General features: G+C 34.9%; 1 protein-coding gene across 5 annotated transcripts in view; it reads right to left on the bottom strand.

The window, feature by feature from the left end:
* Nucleotides 1-19,145, bottom strand: part of LOC149775704 (RNA-binding protein Musashi homolog Rbp6-like) — a 202,698-nt gene extending 183,553 nt beyond the window's left edge. For all 5 annotated transcript variants that reach the window (XM_089944434.1, XM_089944437.1, XM_089944436.1 and 2 more), the window contains exons 1-4: nucleotides 18,997-19,145; nucleotides 18,794-18,834; nucleotides 18,515-18,596; nucleotides 5,932-6,016 (exon numbers count right to left, since the gene is read on the bottom strand). In XM_089944434.1, the coding sequence (XP_089800560.1) occupies nucleotides 5,932-6,016; nucleotides 18,515-18,596; nucleotides 18,794-18,834; nucleotides 18,997-19,064 (276 nt within the window). In that variant the 5' untranslated portion in view covers nucleotides 19,065-19,145. The remainder of the gene's footprint in view (nucleotides 1-5,931; nucleotides 6,017-18,514; nucleotides 18,597-18,793; nucleotides 18,835-18,996) is intronic.
* Nucleotides 19,146-19,987: the final 842 nt, after the last annotated feature.

Here is a 19,987-nt window from a genome sequence, read left to right as displayed (position 1 = left end):
ATTGTAAAGAACTTTGTTGCCAAAGATTAGGTGCTGTACTAAGGTCACATTATTATTATTAAAAATAATGATATTACATATAGTCAAATCAGATAGTAAAACCTATTATACATAATTAATATATTCTGTTCACTTGATCTTTTTTCATAATTGAGGGTAGGAGTTTGGGCCTACCTGACGAATGTCATTCTAAAAAAAATGTTTACCTGAATTTGAGTTCAATACCCAGCCCTGAGTATGACCTCTGAAAGTTCTGGGGGTGAACTTGTTTACAATTTGCTGTAATTTTCCATTAATAAGATACTTTTGATTGATTGGGTATTTCACTGATAAAATTAGAATTGAAAAATTAACAATGGTTTGATCTGACATGTTTTGAAGATGGAAAAACATCCATGTGCTCTAACATTTCCCATCATATACCATTAAGCAGTTCACTTAACATTTGTAGAAAGCAGCCTGATTTTGGAAATGGGTCATACACAATGGCCGTAAATAGCAAATAAGGAAAGTACTCTTATGCTATTCAATAGTATCTAATTTGTATTGGTGGAATAAAAGAGATGAGAATAAAAATGACAAACAAAATAAATGTATTACTTTTTTTATTTAATGAACAACAACAACAAAAATCAATATACAGGTGAGTATAGAATGTAATTTGGTGAAAAAAAGCAGAGTTGTGTTGGCATACATGTAAATTTATACCTGAATGTTACTTCAGTTAATCATGCATTCCTTGTCTTTAATGTTATACATCTGCAAGAACAGCAACGTCATACAATATTTCATTGGTATAAATGTGTTTGGATTTAGTGGACTGTATGTAATAGAAATAATGTATTTTAGGCATGTCATGCACTACTCTGTTATGAATTCTTCAGAATTAATTTATCTGTCTTAAAAGATATGTAGCAAATAGCTGATTTTACTATATCTATGTCAACGAATCTCTAGTAAGCAAGTTAAGACAAGATATGAAGCTCGTTAATCCATTCATGTAATTAAGTTGTGAATTCTCTAAACCACAATATGGCATGTTGGCCGACATTGTTCAGCTTGTAATTTACAGCTCACAGTGGGACATAATAGTTATCAAAGTGGTTAAGTTACGCCATAGTCGAAATTAGGAATGCGAGTAGCTGCTAAAGCGATATTAAACTGATGTTAATAGGATTGTGTATCAGTACCAAGTTGCAAACTGACCACAGTCTTGGCCATATTGCTTGATACGAGAAGAAAAAAAAAACAGAAAAATATTTAGGTTGGATATTATATTTTATTTGCAGGGAAAAATAACTCCAAATATAGCACTCCATAGTGGTTAAAGACTGCAACCAAGAGGGAGGGAGGGAGAGAGAGAGAGAGAGAGAGTAGGAAAAGAAGTACAGCAATGCTGACCTGTCACCAACAGTGATTTGTAAAGGACCGGAGGCAACCAGGTTACACTGACATGCAAGCAATTTGAGTTCTGTTTTGAAATTTGTTTTATCAGTATAACAGAATGGATAATAGCATTTTGCATAGATTTTGCAATTTTGCTTCTCAGAGAAAGTTTATGTTCAATTTCAATTTATTTTAATTGATCAAACTGTTATATTTTACATACAGTGGCCCATGTCATTGTATATCTTTGCTCTGATCTCTGTTACTCCATCCATTCATTTCATAATTTTTTTGTTTTCTCAATCCTGACAATATCATCATGGTCGATCATCTCCTCAACAGTGATAACCAAACCTCCAGAGGTGTGGGATCATATCGCAACCACCCCTCTTTGCATACAGTATACAAGTAAATTTCATCTAAATTCAAAGTTCAAAATTAAATCTTGTGTCACAAGTGCTTGTTAAAATGTATTTACCATTGATGTCAACCAAACTGTCCTAATAACTTTAGTCTAACCTGTCAAACCTGTTGAATTTCACATCCTACAGAACTTTTATAATCAAGAATCGTAGCTGCACCTATTGGATTTCAATATATTTTCAAGGGCCCTTCAAATATATTTTCAGTGGTTTGGATATGAAGCACCTGCATAATTAACACATATATAGCAAACAAACAGAAAGCAAACACTCTTTACTACCTTGTATACCACAGTTGACAGGGTGGTACTGTGTCACAGTCAGAGATAACTGTGGCTTGTGTGTAGTAGCAAATTTGTTCATAAACAGTTAAAACATACTGCATTTAAAATGTTTATCGTTTGACTTCCTTTTGTCTCTTCTATACCTTTTAATTACTGTTTAAGTTCAACAATGCTCCCCAATACAAATCTCCAATGTCCTAGGTGAAGATATGACAGCAACTGCTTATCGGTCATGTTCTGGTGACCTCTGAGCCAACGTTAATGCAGCTTTCAGACACCTGAATGTGAATCAATTCATTTGGCACAGACTGATGCTCCTGGGCCATACTGCTCCAGTCTCCCAAATGACAAGGTATAAACCATTTCATCTGACTGGCTAATAAAATTAGCCATTATGGTAATAGCATATGTCACCAGAACATGACCCCAGTCAGATCTATACGTAGAACAGCGGAGATCTGATTTTAATCAGGCTGAATGAAACTCACAATGAAAACTAAATCCATGAAAGTTTCATGAGGTGGAGAATGATATTGTAAGTATTGTCTTCCGAATTGAATGGATACTCATTCCTTTATGTAGTGGACTTTACAGCTGAACTTTGTTTAGGCAAAAGTTTGTTTCCAAAATTATGATTCTATTTTTAAAAATGTATCCGTTAGAATAAACTGAACACCAAGGAAACCAAACACGTTTCAAGTCAGCTTCATCATGGTGGCTGTTGATAAAAGAAATATGGAATATCTATCAGATTTGACAGATACAAGAAACTTCAATGTAAATGCTATATCTTGCTCAATTTCAAATTATTTTATTTGCTATATATATTTTACTTTGTATTTGGACTAAAATTCAGTTTGCAAGACTGTCTTTTGAATTTGCATTTATAAAACCAATAAGGTAAAACATCCTTAGGATCATTGTGACAATGTATCCCAATGTTGCATAAGGTACCTGACAACCAAACATATTTCTTGAACATGTATACAATTTGCTTTTGTAAGACAAATTGATAATGGTTCAGAGGCATTTAAAGGTGAAAAATGCTATTACTTGTCCTGTTAACATACACATTTTCCAAAGTTAAATATTCCATTTTAAGGATGTTTTGTCAGCATCAGCAGTAAATTCCCTAATGTGCAAGTGCAGTACAACCAATTCTTGGCAACTTTTGCTAATTCCAAGCAATACTTTGTTCTATGTGGAAATCATACATACTTTAAGAAAAGAATTTAGAAAAAAATCCTACTAAACAGAATAATGCCTTGGCCTTTCAAATGTCAACCAAATTCCTCCACAGTTGAATTGCCTAAAATGTGTCCACCAAAGCATGGTGGCAGTTGGGAGGTAATAACCCCTAAACCACAAAGGATCATCATTGAGACAGCATAGAGAGGATTAAGTACTCCACCATGTCACATGCAGATACAACGGATTACACAAGCTGTACTGTGTGTGTGTGTGGCTGTGTCTATCTATCTATCAATTATCTTTACAAAAAAAATCATTTTTCCTGACCACTACCCCATTCCCATGTCTATCTAGGATTACTGTATTTTTTAAAAGTTAACACTCATAACAGATGTTTAACCTCCAATACAGGGTTTTCAACACTCCATTGTTGCCCAGCAACTAATGGAATTCCAGTGTTTGTAGTTTGTCATTTAATCTTTTCACCACTTCTGCTGGCAGTGAGAAAGAAGTTTTGCAATCTAAGCAAGGAAAAGCAGGCTAGGTGGTTCAGAAATGGGTTTGCACTGATAGGAGGCAATAATCAAGTAAAGAAGTAATACTGATATTTGCAAAGCCCAAGTTTGGAACTTTCATTATGTTTCTCTCTTTCATGCACTTTAGGCAATTATGGTAACATTGGAGTTTCTCATGGGGAAAAAGCAAGGTCTAAAAACAATGAAGGACTGGGGAGCAGGGTCGCATGCATATTCTTTTGTGAATGCAAACACTATTCCCACTCAACCCCCAAATTACAATGACATCATTACATCTTGAATGTTCATAGATATTCAAAATTACATACTATAACAGATTACAGTTTCTGAATATAAAAATGTACATGAAATTAATCCAGAGAAATAATAGCAGCATTGCTAGTGTGATAAAGAAACATACAAAGGCATAACTTCTCATCCTGAAAGACATGACAAAATCATCACACTTACAAAATTAAAGGACTTTCTCCATTTTTTTCAAGGACCCCAATGACCAGTACACTTAGATCTATTTATCAATGGCCATTTAAAAGATTAGTGAGAATGTTGTAATTTCCTTACAAGGGGCTCCTTATATTTGTGCAACAGGCTTGAGACTTTTTATAATAGAGATATGTAAATATAAAAAAAGAATAGTCACAATCTTTTCTTTAAATCTACTCAAATACATAATCTGTACACAGTAACCACACTACAACCACTGACCTTTTAATTACTACGTTCTTTAACATGGTCAGCAATTTCCTTTTCGACAGTTTCCATTTCTGACTGCTTGTGCAGTTTTTCTTTCTTCAATGCATTAGCTTGTGTAACAAAGGCGATTTTTTCAGTAGCTTCTGCATTTTCATATAATTTGTCTGATATTTTCTTGAGATGCTGAATATTTGGTAGCGATCAGAAGTTACAGAGATTGCCGAAGCCAACATTCTCTCTCCGACACACTTCACAAAGACACATCAGATGACCACGTACATATCAATTTGCATTATTTATGTGTACCTGAAGTTGTCCGCAGCAGACAAAATCAAATCTTAAAAGCATCCTCCACAAAAGTATGCAGCGTGTCACTGTGTCTGTTTTAAATCTGTTTTAAATCTGCTGTTGTGTGATTGCTCATAGAAATTTTACAGGTACATTTACACATACATGTAAGTACATCGTGTAGAAAGCAGCCTTTCTGTTATCAGGTTTATGGCTGTAAAATTATATCCAAAGTTTGGCCACGATGCCCAAAAAGTCAATAATGGACTTCCACCAGACTTGTGAATTTTAGATCATACACCGAAAATCATAAGCTTGGACATACAATAAGAACAAATTGTGAATATTTGTGTGTGTATTTTTCATTATCTTTTATTTTGAGAGTTTGAACAGCTGATTCACCATGATTTAAAGTACAAAGATGTACAGCTGCCACAGAAAATAAACAGACAAAAAATGGTCATTGTATAAGATTCACACACTTATTAATGCTCTCTATAATCAGGTCAGCGTGCAATTATAAATATCTGAATGGTCACATGTTGTAAACCACCCAACAGCAAGTTAATTCGACCACATGACATAATGGTATGGAAAGAAAATTTGTTTACCGATAAATTTTATATTTTTCAAGGACCGGGGCTTATTTTCAAATACTTTTCAAGGTACATGTACCTTCTGAATCCTGCTTAATAAACATCTATATAAAAAAATTCTTCTAAAAAAAGACCTCTGAAAAGGTGCTTGTCTTCAGTTGGCATATAGGGACCAAAATACACTCACATCTTGATTTGTCACATAAAAAGGCTTTGTATAATGGAGGAAATTTGAGAATGTCCTCAAATCTGTTTTCACAAATCAAATTTGACAACTACCCCTAGTATTTAATTTCAAATAGTGTTACTGTGCACTCTATTTACTATTTCTAGTGCTAATGAGCGTTCAAACCAATTCCAGTTTCGTAAGTATCATAATCTTTGTTGAAAAGTTAAGAAATGTAGCACAACAACCCCTGGTGCTATAGTACATGTATACAATAAATTATTCTACTGATATGATATCATGAAATAGTAGCACTAGTATGTGTAAGAATAGTGTTATGTGGAAAAGCTGTGGAAAAAGCTACCGTACTGTTTTAGCATCTAGTTCATGAGGTCCACTGGCTAAAACTTTGTCTACACTAGCCGGGTCACGATATGTTACAAAGCCAAAGCCCCTGAAACAGAAAAGAAGAAAATAATGAGAAAATGGTGAGAACTCAGCCCTGAAAAACTGTGTCCTCGAAAGAAAAATATGTAAATACATGTACACAGCTGATGTAGTTCATCCTAAGAATTTGAATTACACTAATATTTATTACAGAAACGGTGAAGTCATCTAACCAAACTGTCCAATTAAGCAGAAATATGGAAATATATAAATGGAAGTGGTAATTACTGCATTAATGAAGTGATGTGCATGTTTGTCTACAAAGGTGATGATTTTGTAAATGTTTTATTAATGTAAATGAAAACTAAACCATTTACATGTGTGAACACTACAGCCTTCCAAGTCAATTTATAATCTCTCTCTCTCTCTCTCTCTATATATATAGATATATATATATATAGTGTACTAAGCACTTCTAAGTACTGTGCAAAACTGATTCAATTAGATACACAAAGAAATGTTGTGAAATGTTTTTAACCATGGGTTGAAAAAAGTATTACGGTCAGCAGTTAGAAACACAGGCATTCAGCCCACCTGAAACAGATTTTTTTTGGTCCAACCACATCTGTACTGAATGCAATTACTACAACTTAATTTTCTGCAAAAATTCCAGTGTATACATATTTATCTTCTTATCAACATAAATTTGTTTTACTGAAATATAACTCTCCAAAACTGTCTGCAGTAGTCCTGAACAAAATAAAAATTTACACAATCATTTTCCCGCTAATGGCAAACAAAAAACCAAGCAATGTATACAGAATTTTATTAGACATTGTTTAGTCATGTTTCAAACAAAATAACAGCATGCAAATGGAAGACTCATCTTACATAGTACAGTATCGTGAACATTTTCAGACCAAAAAATATGTGATATTTTGGTTTCAAAAAGTGTTTTACAATTTGCACTAATTTTATTTATGCAACTGCAAAACAGGAGATGTTGTACAACTAATTTACTTAAGTTTAGTTTGTTATGCACATTCAGAGAGACCACTAATCAAATAAATTCTATTTCAGTACCATCATCACACACCAGAAAAATAAAACGATGTTCATTGTACCTTCTACATATACAAAAATTGGAACTTTAAACCTGCCTTCACTCATAAGCAAAATTAACTTTATCTCATCCAATTTTTTGTGTTTCCTCTCTGTCGAATTCCCATTCTCAAAAGACTGCTGTGTTTTACACACCACAGCTTTAAAAGATAAAAAAGCAGACCCAAACAGAAATCAGATACAGGCTTTGCAAGGTACCTGTATCGAGGACAACCGTTAGATGTCAGTACAAGTCAGACAGGTGAGCATCTTTACGATTGGCAAATACCAGATATCTGATCAGTCAGTTCATTTATCTTTGTACCTGATCAAGGAGCTAAATAAATTTCAACTAAGAAAATGCCAAGGCCAAAAAAAACAAAGCATATGACAGACTAATGTTTGTGTCTATCCAGTAAACAATTAGATAGCCAACAAGTCAAGCATGCAGGCTGCAATTTTATCATTCACCTCTTCAACAATTGAATTTTGTCATCCACTTTGTGTACCTGGCTTCAATGACACGATAATATAGATGTGATGGCTATTGAACAAAACCACATTAGATCAAGCAAGATATCTCACCATATCTCTATATTTAAAAAACTCGCATAAGAGATAGTCATTGTGCTGACACGCTACAATCTGCAACTTGCATGATTTTCATTCTCCTAAAACACTAGAACTTCTCTCAAGTGCTGTACAACTGGCATTTGTCATTTACATAAAATTAGTGAAATATTTCAAAATGGATTTTTAATTTTTACTAATTACATTACAGCAACTGTGGTTCAAAAGAGTCAATAACATTATATAACTAAATATTGACTTAAAACGTTTTGTGATGGTACAGAATAGCTCTCTAGATAATTTCACAGTACATTCTCTCATGGTCAGTGTGACACATCAACATTAAGTTTTATGTGTTGACTAGGATCACAACAGCTTGGTAACTTAATCTGTTATGTTTGGGGAATGAATTAAATTTTAATTAGGAGCTGCATGGATAAGAGTCAGCCAGACAATAATGCAACATTGACGAGAGGTCACAGCATTAAAATGACAAGAACAGAGAAAAACCAAAAGATTTTTGAAGTTGTGGTCCATTTTCCAAAATAGTTAATAACTTTCTGCTAACACATGTGATGCTAAAAATAACACTGTATCCCCAAAGACACGTACAAGTCGCTAACAATACTTTCTCTGTCCCTGTTGACTCGTACATGCATTTCCATCTAGGGTTGGGAAATCCCCTAACACACATAGAAACGTTCCATATTAAAGCTTTGCATTCAAAATGCAAACACACATCCAGGCTTTTTATCAATACTAGCTAATGAAAGTTGTTCTTACATAAAATCATGAAAGTGCACTATTAGTAGTTCTACAGCCTATTAAGTGAAAATTTCCACTCAAAACAAGGTAGGTTGCGACAGTTAAACAAAATGGTAAGATTCATGTATTCAGACAATTGCAAATTACAATGACTTTAACAATCAGATTCAAGACAAAGGATAGACATTAGTGAAAGTCTTGTTTTGACATCTGACATTTCAGATTTATCCGAATTTTAGAATGAAATATGTCATGACCTTGTACTGTCGAAACACGAGGGCAATTTTACTGCAAATTCAGGGCCAACATTTCACTTCCATGAAAATGAAATGGAGATATATTTCTTTTTGCAATCTTTTTCCCAAAAATTATTCTAGTCATTGATAGCAGAAACAAACAGCTATGCCGAAGAAAAAAAGTAGTGAGAAGTCAGAGGTCACCTACTTCGGTTGCAGAAATGGAGGCACTTCATGGACTATATGTCATTATTATTATTATAATGAAAATTATAGAAGAGTTAGCCATTTATGATGCTCTGGGGTTTCAGGGGTTCAATAGATGCATACCCTCAGGTTCTGACATCTGGAATTTAAATGGCTCATTTTTCATGCACGGAAATTTCAACTTGAACACCTTTTTTCATGCACGCAGATTTGGGCTGGAGCATCAATCTTAATTACCCTTGATTCGCCTCCAGCGTATTTTACTGACTAAGAGTACAATGTCCACAACAAACATACTGTAGAAGGCACTGACTGACATCTTCATGACAACAGTTTATACCTTGACATCCAATAATATCACACTAATGGAAGATATATATGAAATGGACGGAGCTAACAGTTCACTGATGTCATACCAGGCTTAGGTGCCAATGAATTAGGTCGAATTGTTTTGAGATTACATTTGAAGTTTATGACAGAGGAAGAGGAAACAATTATGACATGAATGGACTGTCATTTGATCAAATATCAGCATCGGTATGTTTGGACAACAAATTACAATCAACTGGTCAGAACTGGAGCATATCATTATGGTGGCTCGTGAAGCAGGTTGTGAAAGTAAGTGGACCAACTTGACAACTTGAACTGTTATAGTGGTAATTTACTTCAGTTGGCAGGATGTTTAAAACTTTGGAATCAGATAAAACTTTGGAATCAGATAAAACACTAATATATGGCTTCACAGGTAGCCAGTTTTCAGCATAGGATCGTATTTTATTCACGATTAATTTACACCAATTGGCAAAACACTGAAAACCTCGACTGTTATAATTACAGTAACTTTCAGAAAAAAATTAACAGACCTAACACTCACTGCATATAGCAGAACTTTAAAATCACAGTGGCATGAAAAAGTATATTCTATTTTCTGACCTTCAGATTCCAAAGAAACATAGTCAGCTCTGAGGACAAGGAAAAGAAGACTCAATCTCCTAAATTTGTTAGAAAAGCGCAAGACGACTGGGAAAGTGAACTTTTAAATTATGTGATGTACATCCTTGATATTTGAATATATATAACTTTCACTGCTGTATGGGTATATTTTTCCATATAAAACGGTTTGAGCAGTTGCCACATAAAGTATCTCATATTTATTCTGGCGTTGTAGCAGAGCGGTAAGTTCAATAATAGACGCATATTTGGTATTGAGGTGGTGCTGTAGCCAAGTCAGGACATAGTCCAAGCTATACATATTATTTGTCATCGCTTCTTTTTGTTAATTTGCAATGGCTACTGAAGAGGACAAAGTCCTCTCAATTACCATCCTCGAAGCAGATTGTGTGAACCGCAACATAAATAAGGATCAATGCATCTGTATATTCCGATAAGACAGTACTGAGATTTTTTTATTAACAAAAATAAGATTCATTTCACCAAATGTAATCAAAATAGGTCCATTAACACTTTAAGTTTTTGTTTAGTGTTAAGTAGAGGATTTCATAATAAGCAATAGAAAGCAATAAACCATTCTGAGATACATGTAGAGACCAAACTCAATTTATTGATCGACCAAAAGAGAGATAATGATAAGGAATCAATCCCATGTCATCCAATGAATCCATTTTAGCTGCAAAGCAGTATACCAAATACAGAAATCGACTCAATACTGAAAGAAATTAGTTTGCATGTTTTTAATTTTATTGTCTCAATAGCCAAACGCTCCAACAGTCACAAACAGGAATCTAACTGAAATAACTAAACGTCTTAGATATATATTAGGTTACTGATGCATCATTTCCACATGATTGATTAGAAAATTATTGTATCATGATAAAAATTGGTTTAAACATTTTTCCCTACAAGAACGATCAAATAATACGACACGTGGATACAACTATGCAGAATACCTTAAATTTGTTGAACATGTAAGATGTGACAATTTTCCACATTAATATTCATTTTAACAATACAATGAGGAAAATTAATCAGAAACAATTACCAAACTTCCGCTTAATTATGGAACCATAATTTCATCAGTAAACTACAACACACCAAGCGAGATGGTTTCGCGCTATAAACACACGTTTCCCACGCTGAAATTGACATACAGCACATATGCTGAGAGATCACCTAGAGCAAGGTTCGACTTAACAGTGCCTGCATCCCCGAGACTCACTGACAGCACATGACTTGTGATTTTTATAAGAGGCTACTGACAATAAATTATTTTTTTGCCCTGTATTCGTTCATTTAAGCCAGTGCTGTCCAACCTTTTTGACACCATGGGCCACTGAAAAATGTTTTTCTTCAAGCCGAGGGCCACAGCAGAAAACTGAAAAGCAACAACTATATAACTGCTCGAGCTCTGGCGGGTCATGTAAAATCAGCGGGCCGCAGGTTGGACAGCACTGAATTATGCTAATATCTGTCACAGTGCCTAAGTTTAAGACTGCGTTGAATAAAGTAAAAGCACCTGTTGCACATTTGCAAACTGTGTACATTTACTGTTGGTACAGGTAGTGATATCATAGTTATTATTTGATTACAATGTACGAGATTCCTAGCAGTGTAGGTACAAGTGACAATTCAAAAAAAAAAAAAATAGCCACACAGTCCACATTTAAGTCCCTCTTCCAGTGCTTTTGAAGTCTCTTATTTTTTTTAGTATGTACTGATTTCTTTCTTCTGCCCTTGTCAATTGAGTTATTTTAGATAAATAATTAACATTTCACTGGTGTTAATTATTCTTTTCATTATTTCACCTTTATTTTGTTGATTGTAGTATTCAAGCATTCTCCAAGTGTTTGTAAACCATCACCCCTTCTAATTTTTAAAAGAAAAAGCATCAAGGATATAAAAAATGTTGAAAACTTTGTTATTTAATTAATGATTTATAATTTCTTACCTGACTGCAGCTAGGGGGTGTGACTCCAAAAATTGTTTAATAATAGAGATTATTAAAAACTGTGAACCATATTAGAGATGTTTCTTAAAAACAGATGCACACACATCCATGCAAACATGGTGACCATCATACTAAATAAACTCATTTTGGTTCTCAACATTAACAAGTTGACTGAGACCTGAAGTGACAATCAGGTTAGAAATTATAAATTGATGAAATGTATTATTTACATCCTTGATGAAATTTGTTTTAAAACTGGTAGAAACAGGAAAGTGCAAATACTATAGTCATGCAAGAGAAACAAGTTAAAATTCCACCATGGACATATTTTTGGGGTGACTTTTTCCCCTCCACAGTATGTTTTCTTACAGTGAATTAGGAAAAATAATTATTTCACTACCTATATTTTATGTGAGAATTTACAAGGTTTCTCTTTTAACAAACTTCATCAATTACATCAATGAGATGAATCTCAAGGGTGAAAATTTTAATATTTTCATCAGCAATACAAGCAAATATCTCATGATATGCCATATTGAAAGTCATAATCTGCTGAAATGAGACATGCCTCTAGAGATGTTTGGGAAAGGGATGCACAGCAGGAAAGGGTTTGGGTCCATATGTCTGCTCAACAATCCCCTCCAACTGTAGGAAAGGAGGGTGGGTTTGAGAACTTCCTCATTCGAAGTACGCAGCAGCTATTTCCAGCATGCTGTAAACCTGACTGAGGAGGTCTAGTATGCTGTTGTGTATTGTGTAACTGGTGCAACATCTGTTTCAAACACTTAGTGGATTATACCCAGAGGGTGATTCACATTTCAATGCTTCCTGGTCTATTGCAAAGGACCACGAACATAAGGATTTATGTTCATGATCAAGCAAGTCTTGGAAAGCCTCTATAAGAACGAGTCCACCGAAGATCGTCTCAGAGATGCTCACAGGATATTATTATAAGAGGCAATTTACCCCCTTGTCAAAAAAAATATGAGGGGAGCAGAACAAAAATGGTAAACGAATTCAAATTAATGTGAGAGTTCTTGTGCATCACTTCTTTCCAAAGGCACAAATTCACACAAATGTTGCATAAATCACATGATTACATGCCCTAGGAGCATCTCTGGAGTCTAGGCTTCAAATGGAGCAGGCCTTAAAAGGTGTTTACTATGGTTTATCAAGACCTTATAAGAATCTAGAAGTCAAAAGCAACATCACAGCTGATACGCATATCTTCCATCAATACTCTAACAGCACACTAAATGACGCAGATGACATGATGTCAGCACATGAAAACATGATGACAAGCAACCTGGCTTTCAGTTCCAAGGATTCAACCATTTCGATGGGAAGGTGTGCTATGCTCCTGCTGAAATGCCTACTTTGGATGACCATGATAGAGAGAACATATACTGATATACTCTGAATTAGGGATTGGTTAGGCATCAGAGAGGGCATTGGTACCCTGTGCCACATGCCATAATTTTGGAGTGGTAAGGAGGGAGGATACTGAATCACCTGATTGCCCTGGATGATGCAATCCACATCCAATAAATGGCATCCTTGAAAAGGATAGTTCTACACATGGACCAAGCCAGTGTATTACTGAATTGCATTATAGTGACAATATCCACAATCTTACATTGGCCGAGCCCGAGACTTGAACCCATGCAGACTGAGGTGAGATGGCAGTGATCCGTAACGGTGAGCGCGTTAGACCACTCGGGGCTCCCACACTGTGGGCTGATGTATCCACATCAATGTGTTATGTATTACGGCTAGTAAATGCAAAATAATTACAAGAATCTATTCCCAATGCTGTGTAATAGCTCATATACTAAATATAGTACAAGAATAAACCTTGTGTGAAAAATTTCAACAGGTAAAAATACCAAAACTGAATGACATATTCAAACCACCTCCTGCCCACCCACCCCCCAAAGGTCTATTTTGCCAACTGCCTTCCTGTCAGACTGTAAATGAACAAACATGTACATATATTTAATTTTCAAACAACAAGAATGCAAGATGTCACTGAATCCAAAATAATCTCACATTATGAGAACACAATTTCAAATGCTTACATCAAGTCCATTTCAACAAAATCTTAATTTGCACACGACCAAGACAGACAGGTCTTTTTTGGCAAATATGGTGAACTTTTGAAACAGTCAAAATTTACTCGTATCTATATTTTCCTCACTGTCAGCTGCCTAGCAAATAAGCACATAAGAGTTATTGCTGAAGATGGTGACTTTTCCTGTATGTTTTCTATGTGTGATCATTGACCACGTGATCTTGCATGTGGCCAGAGCAAATCAAAATCCATAAAACAGTTCCATCTGCCAATGGAATCAAAAAGATTTTGCTTGTTTGACAAGAGTACTATGTTCTGGAAGTTAGTTTAGGGTTCACTCAAAATATTCAGCATAAAATCAACCATAACCATATTTTATCTTTCTTTTTCATGGAGCTTTTATGTGTCACATGGGTACCACAGAAGCAATTTTTTCCCCCGCCAATTAGGGCTAGGCCTAGAAGAGCAAGTAACTGTCTCACCATGGTGACCCAAGTGTAACGTAAACAAAATGAACCAGTCAATGGTGCAGCCCAATTGCATACCTGTACACCTTAAAATAGACATCAGGTGCATGTATAATGAATACATAACCAAGGACACTAGCACAACCATGACTTCTGACTGAAGTAGTGATACAGCATAACTGAACTTTTGTACCTGACACCAGATATGTACTTCTGGACAGTTTAAAAATATGCTGGTACAAAGACTTTTGAAAGCTGAAGTGAACTTGGACATTGGTTCAACAGACCACAAATCACTTGTTTGGAATGAGCAAACCAATGACAAGAGAAACAACTGTAATGGAGCATATTTATATATTAAACTTAACAAAAGTATATTTAGATTTACACTGTAGTATACAATGTGGAAAGGAGCTGGTACTTGAAATACAGCTATTGTACAAAAAAGATGGATTTGGATGCATCAACATGTTAGAACCTCTTGATAGAAATCACAAATATCAAACTTCCCCTGCATGACACTATACTATGATTGGCTTGAAGCATAACATGTCTGTATTATATATGCACCTGAAACAATGGTGGTAGAAAAATCATAAAAGGGTGATCAAGGTAAGCTAAAATCAATTAAATCCTTTCTAAGTGAGAAATCAAAAATGCCATTCATGTAAAGTCCTAGATATATAATTCATTATTTAGTGATGAACAGGGCACAAGAAACAATCTGATAATGGACTTCACACAAAGATGACCTATGTCAGCATGGACAATAGATTCATCATTATGAACTCAAGGTCTAATACCACAGGCCTTTGAAGTGGGGAACGTGGTACAGTATTACTGTACTACCACATAATGCTCACCTCATATAATCACACCTCAATTGCATATCACAAGTTGAATCACCTCTGCATTAACTCTAGAAAAGGCCTCTAAACCACACCACACATTTGGGCGCAATTCTCTTGGAAATGTACAAAGAAAAAAACATTGTAAACTCTAATGTGGTGTTTCCTTATGACGTGATGTACAGTAAAACCTGTCTTGAGACCAGAATCTCCATGCATATATTTATCGATTATATAGTGTTATGACCTGTTAGAAGAGACCAATATTTCTTGGCAGAAGTGGTGGTCTTTCAAGACAGGTTTTACTGTACTGTGGTATGCATACAATATAAGGGCTAACACATGGTACATGACTTTATTGGAATCCAATAACAATCAGGTATGTTGTTAAACCAAACTGACCATCCCTAGACACAAGAGAGAAAGAAATTCAGTCATAAAACAAACTTTATCTTGAGAGAGAAACCAAGAGTCATGGCAAATTGGCAAGAAAAAAATTAACAGTCTAAATCTTGAATGTCCTAAAAAGCTTACGAGCACAACAATGGTTTGAAAAAGATGTGATTTTTGTAAATAAAAAACTTTATTTTTAAAAATGTATGCTAGAAGATGTAAACCGATACCTCAAAAAAATTTCCAACACAAGATCTGCAAATCAGTATGGTGTTAGAATGCTAAATTACTAATGGTAAGCAATGGCAACTAAAATAGTCAACATTGTCCACATCAAGTAGTGTTTATTTTACAGCCTCATTAATCTACCCTTTAAAAATAGCTCATCATCAAAAAATGCACATTAAAATTCTATGAACAAAGTCAATTGACAGGTTATTTTGTAGTGTATCAAATTGTTTTCAAGAACTTTATATTTTTGAAAAGCAATGAGCTGGAAGGACAACCTGTTTAATTTGAGTACATAACGACTTGTTAAATTTCAAATGGAAATAGCTATTTTCAATAACGGATCAAGTTGATTTCATAACAACAGCAATTCGTTCAGCAGAAATGAGACCCATAAAGCATCCTTTTATGATCAAATCTGACAGTAATCAATCTCCCATTTATGGTGGCTGTGGCCATTTTTAATGGCACCTTCAAACCATATGTTGATAATTAAACTTGTCATAAAACATATAACTACTATGAGCAGATGGATATATAGACAAAGTAGGGTTAAACTGCACATACAGTTATAAAAGCAAAAACCTATATATACATGTAGACAGATAAACTGATAGGATTTGGGACAAACTAGATTTAGAATGTTTAGGTAAAAGACACTGAATTGAAAAATTAAACAACCAGTAACAAACTTCTAGCAAGGGATGATCATTAATCCAAAGTGAATGGAAGTTTCTTGTATCAAAATGTTTGAGAAGCAGACCGTTGTTATTGAGAACACTTATTTTTTATGCATTTATGTTTACCATACTGTACCAAAATCCTCCTTATAGAAAACCTTGTGAAATGAGCATCTGTAACTTCCAAACACATCTCACTTGTTATATTATTAACAAATAACACATTACAAGCTGACAGAATTCCAAAGGATGGGTTAGGACCTGAAGGTCAGTGTAACCCTGGCATATACAATTATAATTAAAACTTAAGTTACAAGATAACATATAAAAATATTGATTCCATTTTTGCAAAAACTTTCTTTATATAGTAATTATTGACATTATCAAGTTCGCAAGAGCAAATGAATGACTGACCTTGTCAGCAATTACAAGATGAAAAAATCTGTGGCCAATTAATAGAATGGGGTTTTAAAAAAAAGTGCCAATATACAAGACCATGGGTATAAAACTTGCTGAACAGAACACAAGTTCACCTCATGTTAGAGGTGCCAGCATGCAAGAACCTTGGAAACTGAAGCATGTCCCAACCAAATCTGAGCTTGTCCCAGGAGTCATGCAAGTTAATGTGATTTATCTCAAAAACATTTCCCCAAACTATTCTTGACAAATCTAATTCCAAGAGTCTCTAGGACTTCTGCAGACCTCGTGCACAATCCCCATGCATTTCAATACTGTTTCAGCTCACATAACATGAATGTATGCAGAGTTGGTAATCCAAGCTGCATACACTGGAGATGTACTGAAATTCTACAAATGATATGTCCATCATCCGGCAACAGATCACACAGAATCATATCCCAAAGTATGGTATTGGGTCTTATACAAATAGTTCCTCCAACTTTCTGTCTTTGTCAATAAAACATTACATGATGTGATTTCTTTCTTTGCTGACCTTATTCACAAGAGAATTATAACCTTGCCAATTTTTTTTTAAAAATTACTTTTATTAGAATTCAAAAGGGAATCAGGATTGTTATTTCAAACTCTACAGAAGGACAAGTCACAGACATTCTACATCAGGCATGGGCAACTTCCCCCAGGGTGAAGCCCAATGAAATGATTGCTAAAACCAGACTGTATAGTAACTACACGTTCTTCATCATTCATATGCATCATGCGCTGCATTTAGTACTCAGGCCAAGTACTACACACTGATTACACCACCACACCCATTCATTACACAAGTGGCAGTTTTATGCCTGGTAACTTTCAAATTGTAACAATAGCAAAAGGTAACAATCCTGCAAAAGAAAAGACTTTCCATTCTTTCAGAAGCTTGTATATCTTATAAAAATTATTATTTTTAAAATAAATTTAATATTCTTAACCAAAAAATTCCACATCTTAAGATATTTATATACACTCTGGACTTTTGGCTTGTATATCTGCTGATAACCTGTCTGTAGTGACAGAACGGGTCTTATATCTGAAGGCTTAGTTATAACTGAAATCTAACTACTTGTGCTGATGTAGAGATCTTTAACAGTAAACATGCATATATCCATTTACAAAAAAAAATTAAAAAAAATAAAATAAAAATAATTAAATACACTGCCAAATGACATTACATGTACTGCTAAGAAAATTCTTTTAAACATGGTCAGCAAGGGCAAACATTATCTTGTCTGAAATTCCCATACAACATTTGCAATCAATAATCTTTATAACGTAAATTTCTTATTAATAATAATAGTTGTAACAATACTACTTATAAATCTACTTGTGTATACATAGCGAGTGTTTTGGTCTCGACAGTTTGAAAGCAATTGCAGCACAGCCAACTCGGCTGAAGCAATTAATTTATTCATACATAATACAAGACTAAAAACAATAACAATCTGGCCTATAAAAATAAAGAAAACGTGACGCATACCCAACTATTATACGCAAACGCGCACCAAAAAAAAAAAAAAAAAAAAAACAGCTAAGAGCAGCGCAATTTTCAGCGGGATCAGTCACGTGCAGTTCTAAATTGGGAACTATCAATAAATTGGCAAATTGTGTAAACAAAGGCAAAAGATTGGCGGTACTTACCGAGATCGTTTGGTGGTGGGATCTTTCATGACCATAGCTTCCTTAATTTCGCCATATACACCAAAATGCTCCTTTAGTTTCTCTAGAAAGTTGGAAAATAAATGGCATTCAACTATGTAACAAAAGCATATCCTTTATCGATGCCGTAGAAATCCGAACACCACGCGCTATATAATGAATCTATTACTATCCGCAGCGGTAATTGATTGGTTTAAATTTTCGTAAAATCCAACAAACTGCTAAACACTCATGCGAAATGGTTTTTAACTGAAAACTTACCAGCCGTTGTCTGCCAGCTCAAACCTCCTACGAACATTTTCCTGCAAAAAAAGAACAAAAATCACAGATCAGTCGGGCCATCTTGGTTGTCGACACCTCTGACCTAGTTCGAACGAGTCAGTCGGTAACATGAAAGGGATGATCTGCAGAAATCGGAACAAACACCCTGCGACAAAGACATACAATGTAAACTTAATACATACCCTGGGTCATTTGGTATTTCCTCTGTTCCATTTGTGATGGGTTGCTGAGATTGAACATCCATCTTCATTTTCTACTGTTACTACACTAACTAACTACACCGCAACTGAATAGAACTGCACGTGGGACTATCTAGCTCACTTGCTCAACTATTGGGCCTCCGTGGGTGGGAATTTCGCGCGCATCAGTTAGGTGCGAGTCTGAGTGATTGGCAGGTGCCAGCAGAAAAATCCATTGGCTAAGATAGCGTTGCGTGGTAACTTCTATTTAGTCCCTATTGACGTCAATGGCATTTCTGCCTCTACTCCGCCCCTTTTTCATTCGTTTGTGTAGCGAATTCAGAAACGCCCATTCACACAAAAATAACAACCAATAACAATCTGAAACAACGTTCTATTTTTGCATTCAATATTATGGGGGTCATGGAGGATAAAATATTATATCGGAATAATATTCGAATGCAGCATCGAGATAAGGATGTGTATTTGAGATTGCGTGTTATTTGTCCTGTATTTGATATACAAATTGAATTTAAAAGAGTTTAGCAGCATAATATTTATTGCATTTTCCTGCTCATGTCGGGTAAGGATTGGTTCGATAATGCGCATGCACTAACAAAGGAAGATATCTCTGATAGTAAAATACGTAGCCATTAATTTCATTGATTTTTATATTTTGTTCCATCAGCATTACGGTGTAACAGAAATTGGCACATAGAACGATGATGAGGTTAGATTTACTTGTGGGAATTAGGCATCTCTGTGTTATGCATACTTGTTTGGATATTATTAACGTGTCTGCTGAAGCTTGCAAACCCAAATTCATTCACAGCAGATACTGAGGGGCGAGCGAAGGGGAGGTGACGAAAAATAGATTCTGCTTGCTTTTTTTAGATCAACTATGCCAACGATATCAATCTTTGCAAAAACTCGTTCTGAGAAAAAGAAGACGATGATCAAGTAGATGATGATGTTCATAATGTTTTAATTGTTT

This window comes from Sinohyriopsis cumingii, chromosome 19 (genome assembly GCF_028554795.1).
Source record: "Sinohyriopsis cumingii isolate HCF-2022 chromosome 19, ASM2855479v2, whole genome shotgun sequence".
Taxonomy (NCBI): Eukaryota; Metazoa; Mollusca; class Bivalvia; order Unionida; family Unionidae; genus Sinohyriopsis; species Sinohyriopsis cumingii.
The sequence above is the reverse complement of the archived record's forward strand: the minus strand, read 5'-3'. Positions and strand labels throughout refer to the sequence as shown.